This window comes from Hippoglossus hippoglossus, chromosome 10, assembly GCF_009819705.1.
Source record: "Hippoglossus hippoglossus isolate fHipHip1 chromosome 10, fHipHip1.pri, whole genome shotgun sequence".
Lineage (NCBI taxonomy): Eukaryota > Metazoa > Chordata > Actinopteri > Pleuronectiformes > Pleuronectidae > Hippoglossus > Hippoglossus hippoglossus.
Window position 1 is genome coordinate 14,510,682 of NC_047160.1, and position 24,553 is coordinate 14,535,234.

The window sequence follows — 24,553 nt, forward strand, 5'->3', positions numbered from 1 at the left end:
GGTTTATATTAATTTACCGGCTTGTTTGTCTTATAGTTTTATTTTGAATAATTCCACTGTATTATTTGAGACTGCTGCAGAATCGACTATTATTACGGTTTATTATTATTAATCGAGTGACTTCTTCTAAGGCCTATTATGACAACAGTAATTACTTTAAAGCTTATTATGACTCTAGAAATTATTTAGAACTTATTTCTGCATGTGTAAAATCTAACTCCAGCCCAGTACTTCAGATGGGAACCCCTAGAGATGCTGACTATCTTGAGAGAAAAGAAAACATGGCCCATTTATACACAGCCCAGACTGAATGAAGAATAAAACAGACCTATAATTGTCTTATAGGTCTGTGCTGTTATGTTTTTTATTCAACTTGCTGTATTGAATTTGTGTTTCATATATATTGGCTACATGTAAACCAGTGTATGTAAGAGGGGAAGCAAAACCGTTAACAGCTTGGGCTGATGTAGAGTGAGGGTGGTCTGAAAGAGCAGTGTCACCGCCTAGTGGCAGTCTGAAGTAAGTGGCAAAAATGTTCATGGACACCAATAATCTGACTATTGATCTTATTCTGAATAAGACATTTCTCAGAGTATGATGTGTACACCAGTTGCTAATGGAAGTCATTGCATGTTAGAGAGCATAATCTGATTAAGATTTGAGGCAGCATTGCATCCTCTATGTCATGTGTTCCAGGTTCCCACCAGGATTTAAAAACCCAAGCCTGAACTAGAAGAATGCAAAACGCTACCAGTGCTATATATATATATTTTTCTTTAAATTGCAAACTCCAATAGGACGTTGTAATGCGATGTCTACATAATGCGACTAAAGTCAGATTACGTCACCTTCATTTGTTTGTTGCTTATCAGGTTAAGGTCATCAGAAAGTTTCCATGTCGGTGTCTTATTGAGAATATTGTCTTGATCAAGTTTATATCAGAACGTTGGTGTCCATGTTAATCTGTCTGTCATATTTTAATAACAGCACTACAACAGAGGGATGAAAAAAACACCACCTGATTTATTTCACTAGCTCTTAATTCTGAGTAGAAATAATATTTTCAAACATATACAAAATGCTAAGTTTAAAAAGTTAATATCAAGCCTTTTATTTGGTATACAGATATTCATAGATTTATACAGTATATATATATATATGTATATATGTAACACATGTGCCACTGCAAAGTCACAGACAAACTTATTTTTGCTATCAAACGAAAAGAAAAATATATAATATACTGTGCTTAATTTCAAAGAAGTACTGTGAAGCGCTTATAATGAAAAATAACCAAAACCAGAAAGATGAGGTAACTGCCAGGCATGAAACAATCACCTAGAAGTTTTTATTATTAATAATAATAATAATAATAATAATAATAATAATAATAATAACTCTGCTGAAACAAAACGGATCAAATAGGCAAATTAGAAGTATAGTGGCAGCATGGACCCTTAGTGTCAAACTAGAGAAAAGGATTAAAGTCTAACATACATACAGACAGTATGCATACAGACATACAGTGCATCAACGTACAAACAGGAAGTCAAGTCAGTCACTCTCAGATGTTTTTCTTGTCTGATACACAACAGAAACTCAGGCATGCTCCAGGACAGCTAGAAAATCTGACACACACACACACACACGCACACTCTAGGACCGACCAAACAACACTTGCACAGTTGTGCTGCATGTGAACACACACATACACACCACTGGAGAATGGTGGGTCATTCACTGAGAAATGTGAGGACCGGCGTGTATGTACACGTACAAGAAAAACAAATCGCAGGAAAAAAGACTGACTGGAAAAGGGCAGAGAAAGAGGGAAAATCTCAGGGAGAGTGAAACTTAAACAGAATTAATGGAAGAACAACAAAGGAGGAGAGGGTGCTGTACAAAAAGGCAAAGAACTGGTGCATGTGTGTGTGTGTACGAGCACGCAGGTGTATCTTTATATGAGGAGCAGGCAGTACTGAACGTGTCGGACAGACAGTGGAGGAGTGTCTGGCTCCCTCTAGTGGTCACTCCGAGTCTCTCTGAACTTCTGAGGCATCGGCCCGACAAATGGGACACGTCCTGTTGGCCTGAGGACAGACAGAGGGGGAAAAAGGGTTTAGAAGCACGTCAAAATATGAATGACACAAAATGGCGTTCTAAAACTATATACATTATTTGAACAACAACTAAACTACCTAGTTACGCATTGAAATTTCAGATATTTTTCATTTATTTGTTGCTGAACTGCAATCCTCATAACCCAATTCACACAGACACTTGGGAAAATGCGTCACCCCTCTAAAAATCACAAGACCATGTCATGATTAACACAGTAAGTTGCCTTTTTTTCCTTCAGCAGGAAATCTTGTGCGGAGTTATGTAGAGCAGATTGTTCCGGTGTTCCCGTCCTGGGGTTTAGTGTGGTTTTTAAAATTTCACAGACTCCTCTGAGCTGAATTTAGGAACATTTACACACAAGCCTGATGTTTGTTTCTGTTATCTGACAGATCTCTGGAAAAGTGAGACTCTCACTTTCTGACATTTAATTAATGCAGACTTGTACAGAGCGCGTTTGTGTCTTTGAACAAAAAAGGAATTTACTTTATTGGAACTCCTCGCGCAGCACTGCCTGGTCACTTACTAAAAACCAGACTTACCCATTTACTTGAACTATGTAAATGTAAAGGAACAGCGCGTGATTTGCCATGGAAGGTAAACACACTTACCCTGAGCCACTTGTCGACACATTTCCCGTGGAACTCGTGGCTGCAAGGCAGGACTCGCAGCAGCTGACGGGACTCGAAATCACTCATACACACCACACACCTGCAACACAACAGATACGATGAAGCAAAGTACTGCAACACAATAACTCCAGGTGACACAAAGGACATTTAGGTTGACCAGTTGTAAAACTACATCATGTGGTGAATTCGTTTTTTCAAGAGACCATGTCTCTTGGAGACTGAAAAGTTTTTATGTGAAAATGAGTTTACAATCTATTGTGAGAGAACTGAAACTGTCTATGATCATCTAGCATCTTATACGTGTATATATACGTATACTTTGTGAAACGTGTGCCAAGAATTAGGACATTGTGCTCGTTGTGTTCACCTATTCTCTGTCTCAGTGAACAGAAAATGTAATTAACAATAATTCAGCCTCTCAGCAGCTGATGACCTTGTGGCTGTAAAAAGGCACTCACAGTGTTTGCTCAGACTGATGGTTATTTGGATTGAACCGATAGGAGGGGAGCTGTTCAATGTCTCCCTTGGTCAGTCCTCTGAGTTTGGCCTCTCCCAGACGCTCAGCAAGGTTCAGGAGAGCCTTAGGGGAAAATCATCAGCAAATAGAATGGTACTTAGTAGACCCTTTGCCTCAGACAAGGCTGAATAATCCTACACAGGATGTCTGGTTCTTGTAATAGAGATTTAAAGGAAAAAGTGAAGTGTTTTGATAATCAAAATTATTAATTTGTCATAAAATATACTCCTAAACAGTGGAAAATGCCAGAAGAATTAACAGAAATGTTCCCTGTGTTGCATTTAAAGACAAAAAGAAAAAACAAACACGGATGAAAACCTAACCTCCATGGCAGGAGTAACAACACAAGAATCAGAGTCTGCATCCAGCAGACAAGAGAATCAGACATATGAAGACCAACCTCATAGTTTTCCACCTCTCCATCGTCGACATCCAGCTCCAGGCTGATCGCAGGACCTGTGGGCTGGACTGGCAGCATTGAACTGCAGGAGGAGATGGGAAGCTATAATGTGTAGCAGTAGCTTCACTCAAAGCTACAAAAAGAAGCTCTGATAGCCTTCGCATCCAAGATGAAGTTAATTGCCCCCCAAAAAATTATATTTTACCATCTTACATGAAATATTTATTCTCACTTTATATATATATATTTCTGTTTATTCATTATTCACCATGATTTGAAACTGCCTGAGAAAGGCTCAGGATCCTCTTATGCAACCAATCCTTTGTTAAATCATTTGATTCTCTTCTGTTTTCACAATTTAACTAATAACTAAGGACCACTCAAAGATTTATTCTCTTGGAAAAGACTCTAAATATATATTGTCCATGTAAGACCTTTGCTATTGAAAGTTTCAACAAAATACAATGATCCGACCACATTTTGAAATCAGACGTTTTGATATCATCTGTTATATGGTTCTTCAGGTATAAGTGATCAAATCAGGTCATTTACTGTTTATTTTGCTAATAGAAAGGAAAAACTTTTTTCACCATAACTGTCTCATCTTAGTGAATGCATGTACTGATCTACTTACAGGAAGTAAGGCAGGAGGCTGGGGTGGTAAGGCGAAGGTGGCAGTGGCTGTTGCGAACGGTACCGTCGCCCCGGGAGACGCCGAGGAATGAAGTTTGGATAGGACTGAGGGGTGAGAACAAATATATGTCAGATCATTTATGGAAAGAAAAAATTTAAATGCATTTTATCAACTCCTTCTTATTGCTCACCACTCCGAAGAACTCCTGTGGCAGGGGATCATGGGAGAGGAAGTGGAGCTGTGTGGAGTGTGGGTTGAGGGCTGGGTGCGTGGCAGGCGGATAGTGGAGCCCAGCACCCAGAGACAGGTGCTCTCCAAGCAGCTCTACGTCATTCTCTATCCTTTGTAATGGCTGCGGAAGAGAAGAGGCAAACGTAATTTCATGCAATCGCATCAACAGAAGAAATTCAACCACAATGAGCCTATCAAAACTAATCAGCTGGTCTCCAGTCTATCAGAGGAAACAAATAACGTGGAGTCAGCATTCAACTTCAGCTGCATGTCTCTGGACTGTGAGAGGAAACTGGAGAACCAAGAGAAAACCAACGCAGGCACGAGGAGAACACGCAAACTCCAAGAATCCTCTTGATGTAACAAGAGTGCTACCCCCTTCCCCACCGTGGCACCCAGGATGTAACATAAACAATAGTACACTCTACATAGATATAACAAAAATCCAAGCAAAAAAGCAAAGATATGTTCGACTGAATATAATACTGGTGCATAATTGAGTTTAATTTAAACAATTAATGTCTGAAACTGCTTTGTATTCTTGTGCAACTTATTCAATCAGCAGTCAATATAAAAAAAACTAAGAAAAGGCAAACGTGAACGACATTTAAAAAAAAAAACTCCAATATGCTTTAGCTTGAGGAGTTAAACAAGCATGAACTTCAGGGAGCATACAGGTTTTTAAAATCAGGATTTGAACATTGGTGCATAATATTGAGTTTTTAAATCAATAGTTTCCATGCTATCTTTAGCCAATAGCAACAGATGTGTCTAGTTTTCATCTGTGGTTTTACCTCATTTTATTATAAATGATGCTGCCACCATGGCCTATTTTACTACGAGTCTTCATATATTATAAAACCGTACACTATCCCCAATTGTCTGCTCCTGCTTAAGGAGAAGAAAGAAAATTGTTTATTGTATAAAATATGCATCACCCATTTTACTTTAACATAGTGGGGCACCTTTACTGCTGCATTTTATACAGTTAAATGTTCCACTTAAAGCAAGTGGAACATTTAAAGCTCCTGAAAGATGCTGACTTCCACACAAGAAAACAGGGTTTTGTTAGTATAAAAAAAAAAAAGAAGAAAAGGTTTTCTAAGGCACACATAGAAAGTTAAATACCAGCGTCTCATGAGTCTTTAAAAATCTATGTCATAAAGATGCATCTGATTTGCTATGGCTGAAAGAAAAATCATGTTCCGACTCACCGATCGTGCCTGCTGTGTCGGATAGGGTCCAAACTGTCCAGGCTGAGGCAAGTGAGGTGGGTGGTGGGAAAGGTGTGTGGGGGGATGAGGGAGGTGAGGAGGGGGTAATAGGAAAGTCGGGTCACTGGACAGCAGGGATGGGAAGGGATAGGGCATTGGTAAGTGCTGCACAGAACAGGTCTGAAGGACCTGATGGAGAGAGAAAAAAAGAGAAGATGTCATGAAGGAAGTAAGCAACAATGAAAGCATCAAATAAAGAAAATCCAGTCAAATGTAAACAGCTGAATTTAATCTCTTACAGGAGGAGGGACACTGCAGACAGGGTAGTGCTGTCCACTGAAAACCACCGAGCACGCTGGGATCTGCTGAGGGGCAGAGCGAGGAGGCAGCCCGGGCGGCGCTCCCGGAGGAGACAGAGGATACGACACAGGAGCTGAACCCTGAATATTGACATTGAGGGGGAAAGATTCCAAACGTTGCATTGAAACTTAGAACACAACATCTGTGCACCAAATAAAGCATATCAATACCTCATTCAATTCATGACAACAAAAATATCACTCGTACATTTGTGATTTAATGATGCTCATGAAAGGATTTGGTTCATAATGTCTTTCTGCATCTTTCATTTTTAAACCGATAAAAATAAATTGAAGTTTGTTTGAATTTAAAGCTGAACAATTAGATGTGGGACAAGTCATGAAGTTAAAATGGTATTTTGTGTAACGTCCAGTGGCTTTTCCCTTTGTAACTGACACTAATGTGTGGATATTAATTCTGGTATGAACCTAGATGAATAAAAAAAGCTATTTGTCACATACAGGATAAGATGCTTAAGAAAAAAAAAAAATTGTTTGTATTTGGAGTTCTGAAAAGTTCAATGACACAAACAACACTTCTAACGAAGCGAAATTAATCATTGAATTATTCCCCACACAAGTTAGAAGTGTTAATAGACAAACAAATGAAGCTGAATTTGTTTTGTTGAATGGAAATACAGTAGTTGACATCTTCGACATCTTGCTAAAAATAAGTTAACATTCTCATGTGTAGTAGTATCATTTTCCCTTCTCTAAAGTGTTTTGTGAGTCTGTCTCATTCTGGTTCAGCACGAGGAGACAAGAATGCACAAGAAGGGACGACCTTTGAGAATCAAACTATGTCATAAACACAAAGTCCTGTTTTCTCATTTTCAAGGTTTTTCTAGAATAATGTTAGTCCTTTCTCATCTCTATGTGCTGCTCACCTGCTCATGGAGGTCCAGCACCAAACTGCTCTGATGCTGGGATGGGTGAGGGTGTGGGTGCTGTGGGTGGGCTGCTGGGTGCAGCAGCCTCGGAGACAGGTTTGGTGACTGGTGGAGGGGTCTTGGGGAGGGGTTTGGGGGATGGTAACCTGAACGCTCCTCGGGCCCAGGCCCGGGTCCTCGAGGTGGTTGCTGGCTGTAAGGTGGGTAGCCCTGAGGAGGAGCCAGATGACGGTAGTTTTCATCCTGGTGGCCTGGCGACGGGCCGTGGTGGGAGTGCAGGAGGTGGTGGTGATGATGGTGGGCGTTGGGGTGGTGATGGTGGTGGTGGTGGTGGTGGTTGTTGTTGTTACTGTTGTTGTAGTGGTGGTGGTTGTTGTGGGCGTGGTGGTGGTGGCGGGTCAGACGGTCTCTCCGGCCACGCTGGCGTCTCATTGGAGGGCTGAAGGGGAAGAAAGAAGAGGTCTTCATTTCTCTCAGCATAAATACTGGAGCTGCCACATACTGCAAAATGTTAGGTTTGAGTATAACTTTCTGACCACACTAAACCAACACTGAGCAGGACTAAGGAAAAAGAAATTTGCTGATTTTCAGAGTTCTACCACGTGTTCAAGAAAGACAGATCCTTTGACATCGAAGCATGCGAAGACATAGAGACAAGATATTTTTTTTTAAAGCCTTATTTCAGTGATTTCACAAGTGCCTATTAGGCAGTAAATAAATAAATTAAATTAAATTCTGATAGATAACTATAAGATTTCATCTGTCTTTTGCACTTTCCCTAAGTGTGCGCCGTGGCCCACTGGTGGGCCTTGGGGGTATAGCAGGTGGGTCTCAGACTGGGCTGTAAAAATTTAGTTACATTTAGGAAAATTCATCAAAATAAATAAAATTAAAATAAGAGATATTAAAATATGTCTATTAAAGTATGATTTGCGTATAATTTATGTGTGAATAGAAGATCGGGCTACACGATTATGGCCACAATAATATTTGAATATATGAATATTTGGGGGGGAGGTTCAAGCCTCCTCACTTTGGGGAACTCTGGTCTATTGCATGAAAACATTTATTATTTGTTCCATATTCTCAAATTTTCAAGTCATTTCAAGATATACATCTGGGATCTTTTAATTTGCGATGGGAGTTATCATTATATTTTTGACATTTTATATCAGCAATCCACAGATTAGTAATTAAAATAATGTAATATGTATTATTAATCACACATGTACACATACTTACCTGCGGCGGTTGCGAACAGGTGTGTGGCATCTCTCTGGCATGTAGTGGGGGTGTGGTCTGCGACTGGGAGGCAGCTCCCATGGACGAATGGGTGAGGAGGGAGTGGAGGGAGGTGCAGAGCTCAGATCCAACATGGACTGCTGGGAAAGACGCTGCCTTTTCGGGCTTGGGCTGTCTTCCATCTGCACACAGAGGTGAGGGCAGAAGATAAAGAGGGCATACAAAAGAGGAGAATGAATGAGAGAGAAAACAATGACATACAAGTTCTATTCAAACCAGGAGCAAAGCAGAGGCAACGGACACTGGTCATGTTTCCTACTTACTTTGTCCCGGTCGTCATTGCACACATTATCCGGATGAAAATGAAGCACTCCTCCTGCAGGCCACAGAGGAAATAAAATCACAATCAGATAAGAGCGCTGAAAAAAAAACATCACAAGAGACGTGGACGTACAGTTTCTAAACCAACACAGAAGCAGCTGGTTGTCTTTGGTTTTTCATTTCCCCATTCTAACGCCACACTGGATGCCAAAAAGTCAATATCTTGTTACAGCCTGGCTGATTTGCTTGAACAGTTGTACAGACCTAACACCACCATATCCAACAGTGACAACAGAAATGTCTTGGTCCCCTGATGTCACTTAGGGCCTGTCTTCCAGAGCAGCCTTTACATTCCCTGCTTTAAACAGGCAGACAAGGAAGGAAGCCATCTCTGGAAGATGTCACCATGGACTCATCTTCTCTGACTCTCATAGACAAATCCTTCCCTCTGATCCAACATGAAAGTCCGCCACGCTACTCCCAGTAACAGACGGGTCCACAATCAAACCTGGCCAAGTTACAGCCCATGTTATATGTTGAGTCTGGATTATAACTTTTGTCTTCTGACATCAGCTCCTCGTCAACATCACTTTTGGTGTACTATGTAGAGGTTCATGGATTGATTTAGTCCATTGAAAGAAAGTAAATCTGCATCAGTGTAACTGCATAAGTGCTTTATCAAACACAAACACTGACAGATATCAGGTTTCAGCTTGTCAGATGTTAAAATTTGCATTATTGTACAAATTTCTTCTAGTTTTGGATGGTTAATAAAAATAAAAACTTTTTTTTACATTTTATACACTCAAACAAAATAATAACTATCACGGAAACTGTAGTATTTCCCTTCGAAATTAACCATTACCAGAAAGCACCATATTTCGTGCCTGTTTTTTTCCTCGTGGTGGAGGAATAAGTGATAACAATCTCTCCAAAGATCAAGAGGCCACCACAAAAAGACTCCTTAATATGAAGAGTTTGAAAACATTCAAATACATCACTGAATAACGCTCTGAGGCCACGAACATAATCTCAGACCAACACAATACTCTCCCAGCTGTTTATCTGAGAGTCCACATGTGCAGTCTAGATGCAGCATGTGCACACAGACATTTCAGCAGCTTAAGGAGGATGTCCTTGAACGCAGCTGACAAGACTTTCCTCCAAGCAGTCCCCCCCTAAAAACCTTTAATCACCAAAAAGAGAAAAAAATTATCCTCCCCTCATCTCGTTCTGTTTACCCCTAACCATTTCTCCCTCATGCAAACAGCCCCTTCAGCCTTCTCAGAGGGAGAAAAAACTAATCTAGGATCCAGCCCCCCCACCCTTTTCTTGTCTTTACGACACCACTCCAGAGCCATGTGAAGTCTGCCGATAGTGACAGCTCAAAGACGGCCTGCTAGTGGCTGCAGAGAACAGAGGGACGCTTGGTTGACTGACAAGTCGACAGGAGGGCCAACACGCTGGCTCACATCTTTATTCATCTGCTATCCCTTTTTCTTTAAACCTCATAGGGTTCTGGGACTTGGCCGCCGATGTGTTTTGCGCAGAACTAGGTCTGTTAATGCTGATTCACCCCGGGGCCACAAGAGAGGGGATGGTGAGCCAGACTGGACGGGTTCTGCTGGCGAGCACATGACCTTGCTTCCCCCGAGCATGGCTGCTGGGGAAGACTGACACCATTTCTTTCAAGACTGACACCCACTCAGGCAGGGTAGAAAACTTTTGAGTATCAGCTGTCACCAAGTAGCATTTTTCTCCTGTTCTTATTCTTAGATACAGAGACGTGAACTATTATTTATAAGAAACAGGCCAAAAATAAAGAACAACCTATTTTACCCGCATATTCTGTAGAGGTTTCATGACAGTATTAATGAATGTCTCAGAAACCGGTTGCTATTAAATTGCAATGCTTGCACGTTGTGAGATGCAACAGTCATTTCTTGAAAGTTGGGGAGTGGTAGAGGGGGAGGAGAACAAAATTTGACAGGGACATATTTTCAAAACATCCTCCAAACCAATCCTGAAACTTCCTGCATACAGTGGTACCGAGGGGCATAATACTGTGACATGTACGACAACAAAGCAGCATGGGCAAAGAGGAAATCTGCGATGTACACCGTACAAGCGGAACACGTCACACGCAGACCCCAGCCTTTGACAAAGAGGCATGTGCAGCTGCTAAGAGGAAGAAAGCACCACACACAGCAGGGACATTCACACAAACGTCTCTGTAGTCTTTCAATTTAAGAAGCATGCGTTTCTGTGTGCGTGTGTCCCCTCTGTCTGGGTTATTTTGGGTGTTTGGCAACAGTGCTACTATTACAGAGGCCCATTAAAAGACCGCTTTAATTCATTCAAAGCACTTTTTAGCCTTTGAGGGGATCCAATCTGGTGTAACAGAAGGTTTCTCCAGACACTTTCCAATAGTCAGCAATGGAAACCTGCTGTCAACCTGGTGTCTATGAGATCAATGAAAGGAAGCTGAACTGAAGTTGTGCATTTAATTAGCTGCTATATCAGCTTCATTTGTTTCTCTCTCTAATTCCTTCAATGTTTTGGGGAGTTTTTTCTTTTTCTTTTTGACAGGAGGGAACTACTGCTGCTTGTGGGCATGACAAGTCAATTGAGTCACTGTTTTACTGATACTGGGCAATATAAATCAATCTGACTTAAAGTGAAGGAACCATCATCTAATCTGCTGTTAATTCCCTTGTTTATTTATGTTTGCTTTTAAAGTACAACATCAATCTTTGCCCAGCACTGAACTACTGAGGACAACCCAGTTTGACTAGTTTGGGACAATGTAGAGATTTGTATATAGGCTTAAATGTAAGTTGAATAGCATGAAGATTTATGCTGAACTGCTATGACGACTATGGCAGCATGGAAAATCACTATCTAGACAGAGCTTACATTTCAAAACAAAGAGTGTGTGCTCTTTCAATCAGACTATTTTCAAACAGATCTAATAGAGACTGGGGGGGGGGGGACTATGTAGCATGGTTAAACCACTAGGAAATGCATATATCCCTGGACTCCACATGAGTAACACAATATGAGCCTCAGGCCTTCAGCCACACCATTCCTGGACTTTGCAAGGGGAATTTTTTGCAGTGCATAACTCCAACTGAGTTGGCCAACTGAGGGTCAGGATCATTTGCAGTGCAACTATGAAGCCAGGTAGTGACATCCAGGACAGGAAGTTCAGGAACCTGGTGCGCTCTGTTTACTTAGGTAAATGCTACTCGACCCTCTAAAGCTAAGCCTCTGTTGGATCTACTGACATGGCATATAGCTGGCCTTTCAAACAACACCTGGCAGTGAAAGCACCAAACCTTTTAGTTAAATGTCTCAAAGCCTGTTAAGCTGCCAGTGGTCTGCATGCATCCCCCAGGGGGTGTATCCTGTGCGAGTGTGTGCAATGATGCATCTAGCCCGGGCTGCAGGCCCTGTTTACTGAAGCCAGCTTACCGGCCCCGGGGTGTCTGTGAGCTCCGAGCGAGGAGTGGCGCGGCGCCCCCGCGGACATGTAGCTCCCCTGGGTGTGCTGCTGCTGGCCCTCCGAGTAGCTACGACCACCGTGGTGGTGGGGCGCCCAGCCGGGGTTGCTCTGCGGCGGGTAGCTCACCGCGCCTCCGCTGGCGTTCATCAAGCTCCCGCTGCCGACAGCGTTACCGCCGCCGTTGCCTCCAACGCTGCCGTTCATGCCGAAATGATAGAAGCCGGACCGAGACCGCGACCGAGTCCTCGGGGGGTCCATGGCTGGAGAAGAGGAGGATGATGAGGGCGGTGGTGGTGGATGGACGTGATGAAGGTGGGCTGGAGAAAGGGACAGGAGCCTCCCGCCTCTGCGCGTCTGTCGATCCGCCGAGTTACCGCTGACGATGCCCGGTCACTGCTCGTGTTTTCTGACACATCTAAAGCTGCTGTTGAAATCGACCGAGGGGAGACACCTGGGAGCAGCGGGCTCAGGGAAGCACAAACCTCGTATGTCGCACAAGCAGCATCGGCTCCATCCAGTCTCTCCCCTGGCTGTCTGTGCGGGTCAGCTGAACGAAAAACGCGTATTTACTTGACGACTTATGAAAGTGCATACGTATAAAAATATAGTCATTAAACTAGTAACAAACTACAATCATTATTCTGTGTTGTTATGGGTAGTTCCCGTCGTTAGCGGAGCAACAACTGAGCAAGTCTCAGGTTCTCTATTGTCTGTTCACGGAGGACCAGTGTCAGGCTTTCACACAGTAGAATAAAGTGTTTTTAAAGGCAATGGTTGAAAGCAATGTGGTCCTCAACAAATGAGATAATTATCCATTAACGGGCAACTGCTAAGTTGAAGTAAATATATTTCCCAGCAAAAGCTAGCCAAGTTTAATACTTAGATCCCCCAGCACAGGCAAGATGGCTAGCTGTCGAGCGTTAGCAAACTAAAAGAAACCCGCCGCCCTGGTAGCTGGCCGTGAAGCAAAGTTATTAGCATAGGTTCGTGGATAAATTACGGCTAAACTGCGACGAGTAGCCCGCTGTGCGAGGTCGAGTTACACCCCTTCGCGTCGGCTGACTATACCTGCGCGTTCAGTGGCACAATTTCGATTTTCCAGCTAGCCCGAGGCTAAAAGGAAGCGGGGTCTGGAGGGGAAAACAAGTCCAACAGTGCCGACATTACAAGCTAGCTAGCGTCGCGCCGTGTTAACGTGAGTCTCGTCGTCCAACGGAGCTAATAGCGGATTACCTCGGGTAGCGTGGGGGGGGGCGGACGCAGATAGCTACGTTATCCGTCAAACACGGCGGACGATGTTTGTCCCATTTAAATCCCCTCTCGCTTTCGCTGTTTTCTCTGGTCAGCAGGGAGCGTAGTGGAGATCGATCAATGGGAGTTTCACATCCCTGCCGAGTCGCAACCAATCGACCGCAGAGAGACGTGACGCTGGGTTCCACGCAAATCCGCCTCGTGTTTACGAGTAAATCCCTCAGACCCGGAGCGAGGAGACGATGAAGGTCGCGCTACATCTGCCAAAGTCACATTTGTTTATTTATCAGAGGTAGATGTCGATTTTTAAGTGGCAGCTTGTGATCAGAGTCGATTGCTTTGGACTGGTAAACCCCGGGCAGCTGCTCAGCTCATTAATAATTCAGCAGCTTGACAGCAGAGGGACGATACACTCACGTCTGAAGCCTGCTACGATGCATAACACAAACCAAACCCCCTTTTCTCGTGTGTTTTAACGTATTTTTTAACACAAATGATACGTGGTTTTCTCTGGAAATGCATGTTTATTGTAGTTGTATCTACAATAAAAAATAAAAACATTGTAAGCTTTGCAATCCTAGGACAATCAAAGGTTTGTGCCTCTGAACCAATTTCAAGTATTATAATGACAGAAAATTACAGTTACTGTAAAACTGGCTGTGCATTTAACGAGATAACAAAACACACAATACAACGGAGCCAAAGAGCACCGTGTAAAAGCTGATCACAAAATACAAAACAAACCATTGGAAATTTTGGCCCAGCCAGGATAATAATTAAACATTCTTACAGAACAAGGTGAAAGTACAAAGGTACATTCAAACCGGGTACACTGAAGATGAAAATAGTTTAACTGTATGCGCTATTCTACAGTATTTTGTGTTAACAATAAATACAAGTCAATCAATCAAAACACATTAAGGTACGATTCACCTTTTTGTTATCCAGTTGCAAGTCACTTAAAAATGTTGTTTTATCTTCTTCTGTGACGTACTCTTTGCTTTGGGGAGAGCAGGTTTTCACTTCCCTTGTCGACATCACCATGAGGATATAATTCCCCACGTTTCATCCCTCCTCTCTTCTTCCACCTCTCGGTCTCTCTGCTCTTCCTGCTCCTTTTGACAGCTGCCTCATCCTTCTTTTTCCTCTTCGGAGGCGGTGTGGACTGCCGGTGACGATGACAGTTGGACTTGAAGGGGTCTGCTTCATCATCAAAATTAGGATGAGACCTCCCCAGTAGACCTCCTTGTCTTCTGGCTTGAGCCTCTCTCCTTAGTTTCTTCACCTCCTGTCTCTCTCTGCGCCGCTCAGGCCACGTCTTCCTCCTGCCTGCTCGGCCACATGTCTCCTGCTTTGCCCCGCTCCTCCAAAGGACTGGCTGATTCTCCTCCCAAGGCTGCCCTGTTGGTTCAGACGGGTGCTGCATGGATCCAGCGCCCCCAAGCTCTGAAAACACAGACAACAATTGTAAAAAAGATTTCCTTAATAATCAGTGTAAGCCTTTATAAAGGCTGGTGTTTACAGCTGCTCTAATCAATATTTTCATATCAACAATGGGTCAAACGCAATGTGAAAGAGGCTCCTCACTTACTAACCCACAAAGAATTATCAACCGACTCCCCTCAGCTCTACTTCTCCACCCTAACCAACTATGTGGGGGAGCTGTATTCATGAACAAAGCTAATATAAATCCACCTGATGAGTTAGCGATCAGTTTATGAACATGATGGCAAATTAAGCAGACAAAGAGCCAAAGAGGTATTGGAGCCCAAAACAAAGCCAAAAAAACGAAATGTTGGATTTTAATCCATTTAGTGGCCAAACACATGACTGCAAGATAATGCTTATGTTCTGTGTTTACATCAGCTGGATACAAACAGCCATATAACATGATAATATGTCAATGTTGTGTTTACAGCTTAATTTGCTGACCCGAAGTGGACCAATAAAGTGATGACAATATCACTATTTTCAATAGTAACTTAAATTAAGTAAACCCCTAAATATGTTGTTACTATTTCCCTCCAAAGTTTAAACTTAAAAGTGCCGTCTAGGAGGCTGTGACATCACTACTGGTTACAGATTCAACAAAGCAGCGGTGAAACAGGCTTGAATCGTTCAACCACAGAGGGCAGCAACACACCAGCTTAAACCTGGTGTTCTTAAACATGTGATTATATCTTGGCCAACATGACCAATAAAAATTAGATAACTGGTCACCTTTAGAGTTGGATGACACACACATTATAGAGGACACACAATAATAACCAGTTAGAAAAGAAGAAAAAGCAAAAACCATGTTTATTTGCCATTACGTGCAACTCCTGTAAAATGCTAGAAGTATATAAGCTATATGCATAATTTTATGTGGTCAATCTTTAATAGTTTTTTTTGTTATTGCCAACTCTATTAATTGTTAAAATATAAGAAATTTGTCATCATATATCTGTGAAAGATTATCCTTTGGACGATGTGGTTTTTGTCTTTCCAATCAGATACAATTATATCTGAAGCCTCTCCCCTTTGAAAACATCAATAAAGAGCACAGACAAAAGATAAAAGAATGTTTTTGTCACCTTTGGTTCTTCCATGACTTCTGTTATGATGCTGGAGGATGTCTTCCATGGTGTCATAGTGGCAAACATAAGGCAGTGAAGGAAATGTCCCACTGACCATCCTGTTCTTAGTGCACTCCTGATATGGACAAAAGAGAGACAGAAACACAGAGGTGGGGATTAAGAGGAAAGGTGAATACAAAATGTTTGAAAAAAAGGAAAATTTAGGGTAAGAGAAGAGAGAGTAGATGCAACTGAAAGTCTGGATTAAAGAAGAGCAGATAAATTAAAGTCTGGCCCAAAACAGAGAGAGATAGGGGTGAGGGTAATTTGGACACAAATATTAAGAAGAGAAAAGAGATGAGACTGTAAGGAAAAATTATTAAAGAGGCCAAAAAGGCAAGAAAGACAATAAAAGCAAAGGAAGGGTTCCTTTCATTCACTACTTACATAGCCATGATGTCCCCTCTTAGAGCAGTTGTAACAATGAGCAAAGCATCTCTTATATTTGAGTCTCTGGATTGTTTTTGGTCTGAGAGGAACCTGCGACCGAATCTGGAAGAAATGTCAAAGTAAAGAACACGTTTAAACATTGGAAAGGGACAATCATCACCAATGTGTAACATAGGATCTTCTGTTAGCCTGTTTAAAGGACCTCATTTCCATAATTCTGAGCAAAAACACGAATAACTCAAACTAGCAGAGTTTCTACAATAAGCCAAAAAAACTTAATGTTCAGAAGTTTACTTATGAAAAGAGTGTGATGAGGGAAAAAAGTAAAAAACTTCAACTCACCGTCAAGTGGTATTGTCGCCATGTATCAGGGCAAGACTGAGGAAAACCCATGAAAAATGAGAAAATTACTACTACACAGAGCAGTGTGTAACTTCACTGAGGATGAGGAGCTGTTTGTCGAGATCAAACGTCACATCAAAGGCTAAAAAACATGTCACACATAACTGACTAATGCTTTCAAAGTTTCCTTCAACAGAGCAGCACATACACACTCTAAGGGGCCAAAAGACCCGGGGGGCCAACGTAGCAAACTCACATCAGAGAGGTGCCCTCTCATCCCACAACGCTGGCAGAGCTGCTTCCATACGGGGGTGTTTTCACAATGCCTGAGGCCATGTTTGGGCAGCCCACAGCTGGGGCAGGGTCGGCTGGGACAGTCCCTCTGGCTGTGGCCCTGGATCCCACAAAGGACACACGTGGGACATTTCTGCAGGAAAAAAAGTTATACAAGGGTTTTAAGATGGGTGTTATGATCTTCAGTCATCCTCTACAGGTGACCATGGGATTTCTACAGTGTGGATGTCTCCACACAGTTTATGGCAGCCTGTAAGGAAAGGCGATACAGGGTATTTATACAGGGTTTGTGCAGGTGTCAATAGGTTAAATTTAAGCTTTTTAAAGGACACACAGAATTAAATTTAAGACCTGTAACATTTGACAGATATGAAGAAATGTCAGAGTACCAGAATTTCATAAAATATATCTGCTCAATTCTGGATTTCTGAGAAAGAATTATAACACGGAAACATTACAAACTGCATGCCGCTAAAACATTTCTTTTTGAGGCCTAAAATTCAGATTATTAAATTTCAAACTTTTTAAGATTCTGTGGAAATCCTGTATATAAACCAACAACTGTATCAAACTCACATATTGGACATTTTTAGCAACAAAAAAGTACATTTTCTGCATGTGAGAGAAAAAGGGTGTGTCTTCTTTTACCTTGTGGTAGTAGCAGTTTCTGGCAACATGTCCCGCTCTGTTGCAGATGTTACAGATGGGATTACGATCGGGGTAAAAATAACGGCCGGTCTCAGACTGATCAGCACCAAACTAGATAATATGAGTTGACAAAGAGATGACGGTCAGAGTAAAAAAATCAAATAATGTAAAGTCATAATCCTGATATCATACAGCAATATTTGACGGAAGCCATTCAAAATATTATTTTCTTACATTCTTTTGCCAGTTTTCAAGCTGAGAATTACTATTATTCATTCCTCATCTTCACTGTTTAAAGTGTTTAGAATAAAACAGTTGTATTTGTTCCAATATTGTACTTAAAATCATTGGGATGCTTTCGTTAAAAGTATTTTTACATTTGTAGAATATTTGCTCTTATATTTGATTGCTACTCAACATTTAAAGTCCTAGAGGCTTGAATCATGAAAGTAGGTACATATTTTCCTAAATAAAGTAAACCCAAATTGAGTTACCAAAAGTTACCTTGTCTTTCACTGATAATGCCCAAGCATCTTCATCTGACCTCACACTTGGATCTGTGTAGGAGAAACCATTGAGAACAGAGTTATGAAGACATTTCAGGATAACGGCTATAATGGAGAGGCTCTCACGCAGGATACTTCTTAAAAATATGAATGTATGAAACATTTTATCTTGATGTTATTTTTGCCCATAACGCCCAGCTCAGGCCTGTATAATGTAATTGTAACAACTGTCTGAACCTACTTTCTGTCTCTTACTTACTTTCAATGTGTGAATATCTTCAAGTGGACATATCTCCTCACTTGTTTTTCCTTCTGGTAAATATTGCAGGACACTCAAACAGAAAGGCAGACAAGAACACCGACAGTGTTTACCTTCAGCTCCAGACTCCTCCTCAGGGTTGTTCCAGTAGCTCAGGTTGAGATGAATGCTTGAGTCTCCTACTTGCTCCTCTCCTCCCAGGATCATCCACTCCTCGACGGGCTGCTCCCTGTCCTCCTCCTCCTCCTCCGCCTGGGACACTCCAGCACCTGAAGCCGGACTGGCACTGCTGTCCTCCGGAGCCCGTCCAGATGAGAACGAGAGGGCCAGGAGAAGTGGAGGAGAGGGATCCCTGCTGAGCCATGCAGCTTGTTTCCGGTCACTTAACTCCATCACTCCTTCACCTTCATCATCTGAACTACTGAAGTTCTCAACAAACAGAGCCTCCTCGCCATCCTCCTCCTCCTCCTCTGTTTCCTTACGGTCCATACTGCCTACTGAACAGCGCCGCACAGCGACCGCTTGCTGCTCTGCTATCAAACAGCGATAGCTGTTCCAACTAACCGGGCAGAAATAGAATAACTTGCTTTAATTTACTTTTTACATTCTTCACTTTGAATTTAAACATGTGAAATGTAGTCACACAAAAGTGACCGTTAGGCTAGCCAGCTCTATGCTAACGGTAACTAGCTCCGTATTAGCCAAGAGTGTTAATGGCGCTAAATTAGCCAACAAAACCAAGTCAAACAAAGTCAGTAAAGGTATTTTCTGTTCCTTGCCCATTTTCAGTTCACAACCTCTCGGTCGTGGCTTCAGATAAAGTACAAATATTACGGTTTCCCCCCCAAACAGCAGCAGCGGGCTGGTGTCTCCACGCTTGTTTATGAAAGCACTTCACCCGGTGCCATGCAGAAAATGTTGGCCAACCAAAACTGAACCCAGAGTTAAGTCTGGCTAATAATGCCCTTCCCGGAGTTAAGTCATGCCTTTATAAATCACAAGTCATGTTGAATTACTGATAATAACAGAAAACAGTGCCAGCTTATAAAGGCACCATTTACGAAAGGTTTTTATGCTATAGTTATTCTATCTCTCAAATAATAATGACTCCAGACCTTAAAACCAACAGAAGCAGGGTCGACTGTGGCCATGGGAGGTAGAAAAAATAAAGGTAATGTGAAAGAGGTATTGGTAAATGTAGATTTAACAGTTACGTTATTACGTTAAGTTAATGATTGGTTTGTGTTTACAACAGGCTATTCTAATGTTGCAGACATGATAAAACTATTAGGTACAAAACTTGAGCATTTCCTTGATAATGATGAAATATCATTCATTCGTCATTTGAGCAAGTGTTTACAATGATTGTAAGGACTGGTACTCTCTTGTTGCTTGTTTGTAATTTGGCATTTATTATTGAGGGCATGTCACTGAAATATATTATATTAGAAATATTCAAATCTCAGTATCATAAAATACACGTTATCTGTGCAGAAGGCAGCATTCCTGACTGTGTGTGAACAAGTAGAATTAACTGTTGTTCTTCTTTTCCGAATATAATACATTGTTAAAGCCTTTTTTGACAAAATAAGAAGAAGAAGAACTTTATTTGTATAGCACTTATCTAAACAAGGTTACAGAGTGCAAGGTACAAAATAACACTAACAAATTATTATTATATGTGAACTAGATTACAATGCAGGGCTGCAGCTATTGGGGACACTGATGTCACTCCCTTGGTATTTTTAATGGGAATGTCAGAGCCTTAATCTGGTTTATCAGTGTACATTCTCCAATTGAAAAAAATAAACTTTCACATTGTGGAATTTTCCCAAAATCGTAGACTCACAATAGTTCAATTTAAATACAGGCCATCTATTACTCCACCACGATTAGTTGCAGATTGTGAAAAAAATCTATGTGTGAGTACGTGTGTATGTAGTATGTATGTGTGTGTGTGTGTGTGTGTGTGTGTGTGTGTGTGTGTGTGTGTGTGTGTGTGTGTGTGTGTGTGTGTCCAATCAGAGGCAGGCTCCTGCCGCTGTCCACCTTCAGGTGCTGAAAGCAGAGGTACATGTTCCATCCCGTCAGTCAGGGACACAATCTGAGCAACACTCTCTGGAAAACTTCTTTGATTCGCTCTAATGTTTGAACGAAAATGTTTGATCGTCTATAACATTCACACGTAGTCACCAGCAGCTTGTGAAGTGCAGCAGGACGTCAGACGTTTTACAGCGTGTGATGGAAGTGCGCTTTGAACAGGTGCCGCTCACCGTTACGCACAGTAAGTATCGATGTTTCGTTTTACATTAAAGTGATGAGGAGTCCCCTGCAGCCTGTACACAGATATCCACGCACTGAAGGACACTTGCTGGTGTATCTATAATAACTGTCATAACTGTGTGTATTACTTGTCGTTGCTGCTCCGGTGCTCAGCGCACGGCGGAGTGAACCAGCTCGGCGGAGTCTTCATCAACGGGCGCCCGCTGCCACACGCGGTGAGGCAGCGCATCGTGGAGCTCGCGCAACTGGGAGTGCGCCCCTGTGAGATCTCCCGCAGCCTGCGCGTCAGTCACGGCTGTGTCAGCAAAATACTGACCAGGTAAACTGTGTGTGTGCGTGTGTCTATCTATAGTTATGAGGGCCAATTTTGGTTTAATACCTTAATTGTGAGAACTATTTGGCTGGTCCTCACAAATTAAATTGGCTGTTTGAGGGTTTAGACTTGATTTTAGGGTTAGGGTTAGGGTTAGGCATTTAGTTTGTATGGTTAAGGTTAGGGTAAGGGGCTAGGGAATGCTTTATGCCAATGAGTGTCCAACTATAGATAAATGCACATGTATGTGTGCGTGTGTGTGTGTGTGTGTGTGTGTGTGTGTGTGTGTGTGTGTGTGTGTGTGTGTGTGTGTGTGTGTGTGTGTGTGTGTGTGTGTGTGTGTGTGTGTCCCTATTAATCAGGCCATTCATCATCTGCATTATTTGATTCATTGCACCGCTGCCACATGATTGGCTGGTTGGATAACTGCATGATAAGCTGGCGTAAAGCCTTTACCGCAGCTTATCATGCAGTTACCTTTACTGTAAAGGTGTTCCTAATAAAGAGCTCAGTGATTGTACTATTGGACTTATACAGATAAACATACATGCAGCCATCCCAAGGTGCATTATTCAGAATTTCATTTCTTTCAAGATGATGTGTTTGTCTTTGAATCTGCAGAGGAGCTTTGAGCTTTCTCTCACTTTAGTCCAACTCATACCGCTCAGGTCAGATGTTAACCTCTCCTGACCGATATCGAAATTGCTCATTCAGGTACAATGAGACAGGGAGCATCAGACCAGGAGTGATCGGAGGCTCCAAGCCCAAAGTGGCCACACCCAGAGTTGTGCAGATGATCCTGCATTGGAAACACACCAACCCCGCCATGTTCGCCTGGGAGATCAGAGACAGGCTGGTGCTGGAGCGAGTGTGTGACCGTGAGAGCGTACCCAGCATCAGCTCCATCAACAGGTACAGAGAACCTTGTGTGTGTGTGTGTGTGTGTGTGTGTGTGTGTGTGTGTAACATGTGAGTTGAGTGAGTTCCTTCTCTGTCTTAACAGAATCATAAGAAGCAAAGTCCAATCTGCATCCTGTGAAGTTGGTGAGTTTTTCTGTCCCTCCTCCTCACTCTTGATCTACCTGCCTCTCTCTAATGTTTCCTAACACTGACCTCTGCCCCTGCAGTGTCATCAGCATCATCTGTTGCCGTGGGAACAGTCCAGTCCTCTGAGTCCACCTATTCCATCAGTGGGATACTTGGAATCAGAAAGTGTAGCGGCAAATATAAAGAAGGTAACACATGTGAACCTGGTTGATTGTGTTTGATGGGTCTTCTTTATGAAGACATTTAGACACGTTGCAGTAAGAAAGCCATTGATTCCAATTTAGCTGCTTCAGTTCAGAGCTCTGATATCGTCTATGCTCACTCACTGTCACACTGTCATCACTTAACTTTAATGGAAAAGTACACAACTGTGTCCTCAAAATATCTGCTGTGAAAAAGGTTTATTAAGTATCACAACCAAAGCTTTTTTCAACTACCGATACTTTACAGTATGTGTTTGTATGTGTTTGAATAGTGTACTGTTATGGCATTTGGAATACAAGACATCAATGTACTTTATTAACACGCGCAAATAATTAATGATACAAGATATTCAATGATTTTATTTTAAAATACAAGCTCTCTTTACATTATTCATATTTTTTTGTCAGGAGCTCCTCCAGTTTTTGTTGCACATTTGTGTTGTTGTGGAACAGTGTATTTCAACATCATACATTAAAAGAAATGAGAATTTAAATTAAATGGCTGACAAACAATCAGGTTTTTTTGTACCTTAAGACATTTTAAAGTAACACACACATGTTAGCAGTGATGCTATTTCCTTTCTTCAAGAAAATAATTAAGTAAGTCACACAATCTTTCTTTATTCCAGAGTCAGTGTTTTAAAATTCAAGATTATCTGTCCCACTGCTTTTGGAACATTTTTAGATTATTATCTTAAGGAGGAATTAAAGTGATCCAACTTAAGTGTAGAAAATGACAGCGATGCACGAGCTTTTCTGAAACAAGAAATCTCCATTTCTTCTTTTCTTGTGTATTAAAAACAGAATGTAAGACTTCAGCTTGGATTTAACGTCTCCTGAAAAAGGATTTACTTCCAGAGAGGAAAGGGATTACAGGGTTTTCTCTATCAGACCACACAGCAGACAGATGAGTAAAGCTGAGGGCGTTGTGTTAATATTAGTCTGAATGAAACAACCTCCGCAGCTGGAGCTCCACCTCACTGCCCGGGGCTCCTGTCCTCTCAGCCAGCAGGCGTCGTGCTCCTCCCTGCCTCCCCCTCACCTCTGCCTCTCATTACAGGCCTGCTTACACCTCCACTCCTCCATCACTGAAACCATTAGAATTGCAGATCAAGCTGATAAATACACACAGTTGCACATGGGAATGTGCAGGCATGCATGCGTTTTGTCATTCCTCTAATTAGAACGAGGAAAGGTCACAGTAGGGAGATTGAGATAAAAGGGAATGTGGACTGAAGGTGTTTTGTTTTCCAGGAAGGGACTTCTCCTGCTTCCTGTACCACGATCAGCCACGTTCCTCTGCTGACGCCTGGCGACACTCTGACCACTGCTTGACATCTGTCTCCAGCCTGACCTTTTACCCCAGCCTGCCAGCCAGTCATAATCCAGAGCCAAGAGGTCAGTCTGCATCAAAGTACGCCCACTTATGTCGTGTGTCAGTCAAGCTTCGGTGTGTTTTCTCTAAGGATCTTCTCTCTTGTTTAGGGTCTCCATGTTATTGAAGCTGAAGGACGATCTAAAATATCCCAGGAGAAAGAAAATTAATGATCTTTGGATTTGATTGAAATTGTATGTATCATAAATTCAATACATCAAGATAGAACACTTCATCACAATTTGCAAGTGGGTTCAAATAAATCTGATATGACATGACTCATTTTTGACTTTTTATATACATAAACTGGGCTCAAAATGTATACTGCTATTTCAGGGGCCTAACAGAGCATCATCAGTGCAATGTATTATCCCCTGTCCCTGCCACCCCTGTGGCCATTTTCTCCCCAGTCAGTGGGTGAGGTGGAGCATCATTAGAGGCCCCATGATGGAGAACAGTGACTGTGTTTTCTCCCCGGCGTGCCTCTCTCTGGCCTGCCCTCAAGGATGAGGGATTAAAGGAGTCGATGGGAGCTTCCGGAGGGACGTTCAGGGTCAAAGAACGCAGCCGAGAGAGAAATCTTTGACCAGCAGTGGGCATCAGTCTGCAGGAGGCGTGTGGAGATCAGGCCCGGGGGTGGCAAATGTTTTCACTGTGTATATGTATATAAGCGCGCGCGCTCACACACACACACACACACACACACACACACACACACACACACACACACACACACACACACACACACACACACACACACTGATACTGAGGTTCCATGAAAACTTCTCAGTTTACCCACATCACATCTGGTATGCCCATAAAGACTGAGCTTGATGTGTGTGTGTGTGTGTGTGTGTGTGTGTGTGTGTGTGTGTGTGTGTGTGTGTGTGTGTGTGTGTGTGTGTGTGTGTGTGTGAAACTGTTTGTTTTTGCTGCAGGGTCAAAGTCCGAAAATGTGTTT

The 24,553-nt window shown here is 42.2% G+C and overlaps 3 protein-coding genes and 1 long non-coding RNA gene across 8 annotated transcripts in view; 2 read left to right on the plus strand and 2 right to left on the minus strand.

Annotated features, from left to right (window-relative positions):
* Nucleotides 1-2,054, plus strand: part of LOC117769389 — a 17,040-nt gene extending 14,986 nt beyond the window's left edge. The window contains exon 3 of the long non-coding RNA XR_004615208.1: nt 1,943-2,054. This is a non-coding gene — a long non-coding RNA (uncharacterized LOC117769389). The remainder of the gene's footprint in view (nt 1-1,942) is intronic.
* The window catches only part of LOC117769386 (E3 ubiquitin-protein ligase RNF38-like), a 17,259-nt gene extending 3,799 nt beyond the window's left edge, over nt 1-13,460 (minus strand). For 3 of the 5 annotated variants that reach the window (XR_004615206.1, XR_004615203.1, XR_004615204.1), the window contains exons 1-12: nt 12,033-13,460; nt 8,561-8,613; nt 8,238-8,419; nt 6,993-7,434; nt 6,046-6,186; nt 5,747-5,935; nt 4,492-4,653; nt 4,302-4,405; nt 3,668-3,749; nt 3,209-3,330; nt 2,730-2,829; nt 1,926-2,090 (exon numbers count right to left, since the gene is read on the minus strand). Coding sequence is in view for 2 of the 5 variants with exons in the window: in XM_034598260.1 (XP_034454151.1) it covers nt 2,028-2,090; nt 2,730-2,829; nt 3,209-3,330; nt 3,668-3,749; nt 4,302-4,405; nt 4,492-4,653; nt 5,747-5,935; nt 6,046-6,186; nt 6,993-7,434; nt 8,238-8,419; nt 8,561-8,613; nt 12,033-12,321 (1,929 nt within the window). In the remaining 3 variants the exon portion in view is untranslated. Of the gene's footprint in view, nt 1-1,006; nt 2,091-2,729; nt 2,830-3,208; nt 3,331-3,667; nt 3,750-4,301; nt 4,406-4,491; nt 4,654-5,746; nt 5,936-6,045; nt 6,187-6,992; nt 7,435-8,237; nt 8,420-8,560; nt 8,614-12,032 lie in introns of those variants that run through there. The other 2 variants (XM_034598260.1, XM_034598261.1) reach the window with 2 other exon arrangements.
* A 364-nt stretch (nt 13,461-13,824) lies between these two features.
* On the minus strand, nt 13,825-19,258 carry LOC117769388 (zinc finger CCHC domain-containing protein 7-like). The gene is made up of 8 exons (XM_034598263.1): nt 18,485-19,258; nt 18,111-18,163; nt 17,607-17,717; nt 16,921-17,091; nt 16,665-16,700; nt 16,320-16,424; nt 15,891-16,008; nt 13,825-14,760 (listed from the first exon to the last, which is right to left on the minus strand). Exons 1-8 carry the CDS (start codon nt 18,858-18,860, stop codon nt 14,288-14,290), a joined length of 1,443 nt encoding a protein of 480 aa, XP_034454154.1. The 5' UTR covers nt 18,861-19,258; the 3' UTR covers nt 13,825-14,287.
* A 1,354-nt stretch (nt 19,259-20,612) lies between these two features.
* LOC117769820 (paired box protein Pax-5-like) lies at nt 20,613-23,851 on the plus strand. The gene is made up of 7 exons (XM_034598964.1): nt 20,613-20,655; nt 20,808-20,973; nt 21,682-21,879; nt 21,971-22,011; nt 22,095-22,202; nt 23,472-23,615; nt 23,703-23,851. Exons 1-7 carry the CDS (start codon nt 20,613-20,615, stop codon nt 23,717-23,719), a joined length of 717 nt encoding a protein of 238 aa, XP_034454855.1. The 3' UTR covers nt 23,720-23,851.
* The last annotated feature ends 702 nt before the right edge of the window (nt 23,852-24,553 follow it).